The sequence below is a fragment of the Antechinus flavipes genome, chromosome 2 (genome assembly GCF_016432865.1).
Source record: "Antechinus flavipes isolate AdamAnt ecotype Samford, QLD, Australia chromosome 2, AdamAnt_v2, whole genome shotgun sequence".
NCBI lineage: Eukaryota > Metazoa > Chordata > Mammalia > Dasyuromorphia > Dasyuridae > Antechinus > Antechinus flavipes.
The window spans coordinates 43,168,505-43,176,296 of NC_067399.1; the positions used below are offsets into that span (position 1 = coordinate 43,168,505).

The window sequence follows — 7,792 nt, forward strand, 5'->3', positions numbered from 1 at the left end:
GTTTCCCCACATGTAAAACTAGGATAATAACAACAACACTCTGTGCAAAGGCCCCTAAGCGCTGCCGGCCTCAGTTTCCTCACCAGCAAAGCTGGGAAAACAACAACATCCCGGGCAAAGGCCCCTAACCGCTGCGGGCCTAGGTTTCCAGACCAGTAAAAGCTAACTGCACACCCACGCCTCCCCTCGGAGATAGGGGCGAGGGAAAAAGGAGAGGGGAGAGAAGACGGTGATCCACGTGCACATTAAAGCGCTTTACAAATCCGACGAGTCCTTAGCGTGGCTCCAACTCTAACCATCGCCAGGTGTCCCGGGATCCTAGCCCACCCTTGGCGCTCCAGGGGACCGGACTCCTGAGAAGAAGCGCTTGGCCGGCGGCGGAGCCTCCCCCGCCAACAGATATAAAGTAGCGGCTTCCGCGGCTTTAAAGGGACTTCCTCGAGCTGTCAGTGGGGGAGGGGGAGGGGAGGAAATTGACAAGCCCCCAGGCGCGCGCCCCGCCGAGGCGCTCCGAGCGCGCCTGCGGACACACAAAAGGCCGGAGGGAAGGGACCAGACTCGGCAGGATTTCGCCGGCCAGCCGCCCCTCGGACACCGCCCCCTCCCCCAGCCCCGAACCCGAGCTGGGGGCCTCGGAGAGGAGGGAGCGGGCGCGGGCGGCCGGCCCCAAGCGCCGGGCGGGATGGCCTGGGGTTTGCCTGGGCCTGCCCCCCCGCCCGGCCCGTGCCTCTGCCTCTTCCCGCGGACTCACCTCCCGCACATCCTGCAGACACTCCAGCACGGCCAGGTTGTTGCTCCAGGTGTGCTTGGGGCACACCCGGGTCACGTCCTCCCGACACGTCTCCTCCTCCGCCAGCTTCCAGCCGCCGCTGGGCCCTCCGCCGCCCCGCCGGGCCGGCCCGGCTCCAGCCGGGAAGGGCTGCTGCGGCGGCTGCTGCTGCTGCTGCTGCTGCTGAGGCTGCTGAGGCTGCTGCGGCGGCGCCTGCGGCTGCGGCTGCTGCTGAAGCGGCTGCTGGGCGTGCGCTTGAGCCTGCGGCTCCACGACCTCGCCGAAGCTCTTGAAGTTCAGCCCCAGAGGCTGGTGGAGGGCTCCCAGATTCTGGGACTTCTGGGCCCGGACCGCCACGAGTAGAAGCAGCGGCAGAGCCGCGGACAAGGGGAACATCCTCCGTACACGTCCACACGCCGCCATCTTGGGTCCGCGGCAGCCTCGACGTACCCGGCGCCGCCACGTATTTAAATGAGGGGCGGGGCCACGGGGGCGTGCGCCGCCGTCGCCCCCGGCGAATGGGGAGCGGCCTAGCGGCGCAGGAGAAAGGTTACGGGAGAAAGGGTGATGCCACATTCAAGATGGCGGTGCCTAAAGCGAACCTGGAGAACACCGTGGTCGTCTTAAGTTATTTTTTTGGTAAACTGAGGAAAGGAAGCAGAGAGGGAGAATGCTGAGTCGGAGTTGTGTTCGCTTCTCTCTGGATGGTTCCTCTGACCGGTGTTACTTGGTGGCTCTCCCAAGATGGCTACCACATCGCCCAGCTGCTTGAGGCAACGTTAAAAAACAACAACTTTATGTGTACAACGATTTACTGACAACCTAGGTTCCTCCTGACCTGGGAGGGGAGCGAGCGCGCTCTGGATTCTCCCGCAAGTTCCCCCCCACGCCCATCCCAGCCACCTGCTCCCAGTTCATTTCTGGAGGCTCGTGGAACCCGGGGGTCTCCTGGGCTCTAGGCGCCTTATAATGGACATGTGGATAGGATCCTGCTGCCAAAAGTTTAACCAGCAGCAGCTATTTGAGGGGGAGGAGAGATGTATACGCGATTCATTTTTGTTCTATTATTTTTTATTCACGTTTATTCCGTTTCACTTACATTTTCTCCATCATTTAAGTCTAAACAGTGAACAAGTCAAACCCTGATTTGTAGCGTCGGATAAAAATGCTCACACTGAAAATGTAACCATCAGCCCTTGTCCTGCACACCCCTAAATCTGATCTCGTGAGATAGCCGGCATTTAGAGCTCTTTAAGAGGAACTTTACAAATACCTCATTTGATTCTTGCAGCAATCCTGGGGAACAGGTACTATTATTCTCATTTTACAGGCGAGAACATAGAGGCACAGAATAAGGAAGTGACTTGACTGGCAAGGACTGGAAAAAGAATTGGAACCCAAGATTTTCTGATTCCAAGTCCAGCTTTGTCTACTGCCAATATGACAGAAAATGTCTTTCAGACATTTTAGTCTGTGCTCCCCTTAAAGGGCATGGAGAGGAAAGGAAACTAGCATCAATCGGTTTTCCAATTTCTCAGGTTTGGGTAAAAGAGAGAGTACCGTGTACGGGTTAGGAATAGATTTCAGTTGGCTACTCCCTCTCTCTGGGGGGGAGGGGGTGTTAGAAAATCAGAACATGAGCCTGAACCTAGAAGTATCTGCCCCCTCCCAATCCCCCAAGAAAAATTTTTAAAGGAAAGAAAGTAAAATGTATAAAGTGTTTGGAACTCTTCTGGACATTTTTTTTTCCATTTTTAAAAAAAAGTCATTTAAAATTTTGTGTTACGAATTCTAAACAGGTGAGATTCAAGATTCAACTTCATTTTTGGCCATGCACAGGTCAAGTGTTCAGTAAGTATACAATAGTATCACTCTCATTTGACCAATTAGGTAACTATGTCACAGAAACTAAGGGGCTTTGCCAGAGTCACAGTCACACTGCCACATAGCCTGTGATAGAGTTGAAACAACATCCAAGCCTCTTAAACTCCCAATTCCTTCGTTTTTCCATTTTACCATTTTTCTGTCCACCAGTTGGTGAATTCACATTATTTTGAATTTATTCATTTTTATTCTTTTGCCCTTTTTTGTATCTCAGTTTTTGTATCCTGATGTTGAGCACATAGTAGTCTCTTACTACATGTTTGCTCATTGTTCTAGAGATATTTCTTAAGGATTTACTATTTTTGAGGCTAGACATTTTGTGCTAGATAAAGAACCACAGGAAAATACTGTCCCTGCCCTCTAGGAGTTTACACTCTAATTGGGGAAGAGGAAAACTGGTCAGAAGCTCTATTTACAGGAATAACTTTTCCCCAGGTTCTGACCTGGGGCTCCCAATCACTTCAGGTCACATCTTCTTGCCCCATGTTCCCCTTCATTCTTTTCTTCCCCATCTACAGTAAGTGGGATCATTCAGTGGACTGGGGCATGATTAGAGCTGGCCTTCCTTCCCCAAGAAAACCGAAGACAACAGGAAGCTGATGACTTGCAAGGGAATTGGATTTAAATGAGTAGACTGTGCAAAATCATCAGATTCTCTTTTCCAAAACCATCTGGATCCAGTGGGAAAATATAGGTTAGAATACCTGGAAATGGCCCCGGATGCAGTGGGAGAATGTTCCAACTGAAAAAGGCTTTAGATATCAATCAGCCCAATTTATTTACCGGGGCTCAGAAAGGGCAAAACCTTTTCCAAGGGAAGGAACATGACAGAACCAGACTCTGCTTTTTGTTCTCTATCACATCCTCTCCATAATCACTGTAGCTTCCCAGTGCCAGAAGAGAGTGATTTTGATTTGGACTCCGGGTGGCAGGTTGATAAGGAGCTAAGCCAGCCAGCTAAGTCGGTGGCCTCCAATCTGTGTTTTTCTTCCCTTCTTTGTTGGTACTGCTAAGATAGGAGAATTCAGACAGTTTCTTGACCTTCTTGTCTGCAGTGAAGATCACTAACTTGGGTGTGGTACTTTCTGACTGCAGGCTGATAACTGACCTCCAAGATGATAAGTGACCCAGAATATTATGCTGAGTCTGTCCACAATCTCTCCACATCTGCTTGTTCATGCACCCTCAGGACAGTCATTGGAAATGCCAGTCCCTGGGTGGCAAAGACTTTTCATAATCTTCACAGCCCGGCGAGCCGGACAAGTCAATGACATTTATTTCTGACTATTACGTGTTGGACTCTTGAGTTTTCGTCTGGCTAACCTCAGTCAAGCCTGCACCCTCACTTCTGGCAGTGTCCCAGCAGAGCTGCAGAGCTCTCTGAACAGAGATGGCAGATAACCACAGTCATGGGATTTAAAGCAAGAAGGAAACATTAGAAATCGCCGAGACCTAGACGGAGCTGGGGGAGAGCTCGGAGGCCATCCAGTCCAATCCTCTCATTTTACAGAGGACCCAGTGAGGCTGTGACTTACCTAGGAGATGCAACTAAGCTCCCAAATCCTCACACTACAGAGCCAGCCCTCTTTCCGACCCCCAAATTTTACAATGAAGGAAAATGAAATTAAGAAGTTGTAGCTTGCCCAAAGTGGTGAGATAATGAGATAATAAGTCTCTGACCTTGAATCAAGCCAGTGGTATTGATGGAGAACTCCACAGCTGGGAATAAGTATGTAAGAGGAGGGTTTAGAAGTATTTGAGATACACTGGAAAGAAGGAAATCTCTTGAGTAGTGAGTGTATTTATTGGTGGTTGACCCCTACCCCACAGTGATGTACTCTGGTCTTGACCACTGTGGTTCCCCTTTCCCAAAGGCTGGCCTTGGAATTACCCAGTAATAGCAAATCTGACATGAATAAGAACGCCCCAGGAGTTTGTGAGTTGGATTTTCCTGAGCATCTTCTAGAAATCCTTTGTTTGAACCTATGTCATTGAACTTCTTTCTACAATGCCAAGTCATTTTTGTGTTTCAGCAAAACTCAGTGTTTTAAATATGAGTGAAGCTTTCTTTTCTGATGGGGGGGGGGGTCTTATAGGACTTCAGAGTCTTTGTTAGGAAATGGAAGGAAACTGAGAAATTGGGCTGAGTCAGCGCTGAATCCAGTGTATTCCCTGAAAGATGTTTTTGTTTGTTTTTAATTAATCTCCTCAGATTGTTTTCTGGACAAACTAAATATTTGTTGAATAAATGAATGAATTAGTGTCATTTCCTATTTTTCCCTGGTGGGAAGAGGCAGAAAAAAAATCTGTTTAATTCAGGACCCCAGTTAATGAAGGCTGTTGTGGAGATTTTATGTTTTTGCTCATATTATAAACTACAGTCAGACAATCAATCAGTTAACACACATTTATTGAGGAATTTCGATATGCTAGGCACTGTGCTAAGCACTGGGAAATATATAGAAAAGCAAAACATAGTCCATACTCTCAAGGAGCCCTTTGTCTAATAGGGAGAAAGCAAGCCAACAACTGTTTATAAGAAAAAAAAATGGAAGTAATCTGAGAAGGAAGACACTGAATTTTTTTTTAGTTTTTACAAAGGAAAATTTACGGAAAAAGCTATAATCACAAATACACCAATTTATTACCCCCAACATATGGGAGGCATAATTCCTCTTCTCCTCCTATCCCCACCTTATCCATATCAACTTAGTCTTGGGGGAGGGGAAGGAGATTAGGTTCCAAGGTTAGCTCAGTTCCCATAAAGCACAATCCCCATTCCAAGTCCCAAACCCCACTCACCCCCACTAGATCCAGGAGTCTGGCCATGGTGACCTTGGACCAGGATTGCAGGAGGCATGGAAAAAAACTGTAGAAAACATGGTACCCGGGAAGTCCCTAAAATTAAGGGAGATTGGGAACAGTTTTTTGCAAAAAGGCAATTTAAGTGAGACAAAAAAAGAGGCAGAGGCTAAGAGGGGAGAGAATCTCAGGCATACGAGACAAGCTAGTGAAAATCCTAGGTGTCAGAAATTAAACACTTGTTACTTTGAAGAGTTTTCCAGAGAATTGGATACTTATTCTAATGTTCTTTCAAATTGAATAAATCTGATGTTAAATGTTAAACTATGTTAAATATTATACACACATACACACATATATAGTTGTTCTTTGTCTTTTGTTCTAGAAAAGGACCATGACGTCAGGAAGGGAATGCCGTGACATGAAAGTGAATTGTATTTTGAGTGAGGGAAGGCTGTATAAGATCACCTGCCTCACTTTCCCCTCCAGAGCCATCTGAATTCAATGGCAAGTAATAGATCACAATAATATGTGTATTCATGTATATCTACATATATATGTGAGTATATATATGTGTATGTAAAATTGGAAGTTGGAGGGGGGAGCAAACTCATTTAAAGAAGCCCGAAAATGATTTATTAGCTCAGTGTGCACGTGGTTTTAAAGGCATCTCAAATGACAATCATATTTATCCAAATGACCGCAATACTGCCTGGCCCCTAGTGCTGTTCAGCAATAATGACAATTGACATTGATATCAATGAAATACAGTAACAAAATTCTTTCTTCACAATATTCCTAGGAAGTAGGGGGACTTAGGAAACAAATTTTAGTTCCAGGTGGGCTACTTTTAGTCCCTTCATTTTACAGAGAAGGAAACTGAGCTTCCATAAGGTGAACTCTTTTTCAAGTTTATGTGTACTAAGTCTGTGCCAGTTTCCAGGACTAGACTCAGGACTCTGACTTCTCAGGGACTGTTTACTTAGTTATGGAAGCATTGTGATCCCTCAGCTGAAGACCAGCATTTCCCCTGAGTCCCAACCCAGGTAATCAGATATTGGCATTTACTAATGCATTGTTTACTTCCTTTGAGTTCAATCAGGAGTGACTCACTCTTGGATTGGAAAGGAAGAGAGCAATCTGTCTGGCTGATGATGTCAACTGTGGACTTTGCCCAGTATTTGTTTAAAGCCTCCCCTTGCAGCAGAGCTCACCGGAAGATATTGGCAACAGACGCTTCCCAAGGCTCCAGTCCAGTCTTGGATGGTGATGGGGGCAAAGGTGCGAGCAGCCTCAGAAAGAACTTTGCAGACCTAGAATTCTAGGTAAGATATCCAAGGCAGCTCCAAAAAGCATAAGGAATCTGGTCCCATGAAGTGGGCTGCCTTAGGAAGTAATAAGTTCTACCAAACCAATTTATTCAATATCCTCCCAACTAAATTATTTTACTGAGTTAGATAAAATGATAACAGTTCATTTAGAAGACCAAAAGGTCTGGAACTTCAAAGAAACCAATGAGAAAAGATGTAAAAGAAATAGATTTAGCAGTATCTTATAAGACATTGTTGAAGTATAAAAAAGGATAATTTTGATTATTTTAAATTAAATATTTTTATATAAATAAAATCTATATAGTGAAAAACAGAAGGAATGATGAAAATTAGGGGAAAACTTTAATAGAAAGTCTCTCAGATAAGATGTGATTGAACTGGAATATTGCTGGGGTGCAGGAAATGATGAGCTGGTTGATTTAGAAAAACAAGGAAAGACTTGGACTTATGAAGATATATCCACCTTCAGAGAAATGGATGATAGGAAGTTAAATAAGCATGCAGTCTTACATATATGTGTATAAGTGTCTATATGTATGTTTATAGATGTCTATGTATATGAGTATGTATGAGTATATATGTATATGTGTATATATATATATGCCCATATATGTCATGTTTATTTGTAACCTTCCTGGGGGGGTATTACAAGTACACAATAGAGAACAAAAGAAAATCAACATAGGAGCAAAGAAAAGCTGGGCAGCTTTGAAAACAATGTGTCGTATTTATTACATAACTTTTTAAAAATGAAAATGTATTGTTTTGTATTGAATTCTCTCTTATGTTCTGCTATGTACCTGGAAATGTTTGGGGGTTTTTTTGCCTATTTTGTATTTAAGTTTAAAATTTAAAAATTTACCAAGAAAAAAAGAAGTTAGGGAGTTCCTCCTTATTAAAAGATTTTAGGTACCACTTGTGAGGATAATATAGAGAACTCCTGGTCAATTTGGGCTAGATGGCTTCTGAATACCCTACTTGCCTCTGAGATTGTATGATTCTGTGA

At 45.1% G+C, this 7,792-nt stretch overlaps 1 protein-coding gene across 1 annotated transcript in view; it reads right to left on the reverse strand.

The window, feature by feature from the left end:
* GLG1 (golgi glycoprotein 1) overlaps positions 1–2,474 on the reverse strand; it is a 136,758-nt gene extending 134,284 nt beyond the window's left edge. Inside the window, exon 1 of the mRNA XM_051974640.1 lies at positions 752–2,474. Within this exon, the coding sequence (XP_051830600.1) occupies positions 752–1,345 (594 nt within the window). The 5' untranslated portion in view covers positions 1,346–2,474. The remainder of the gene's footprint in view (positions 1–751) is intronic.
* Positions 2,475–7,792: the final 5,318 nt, after the last annotated feature.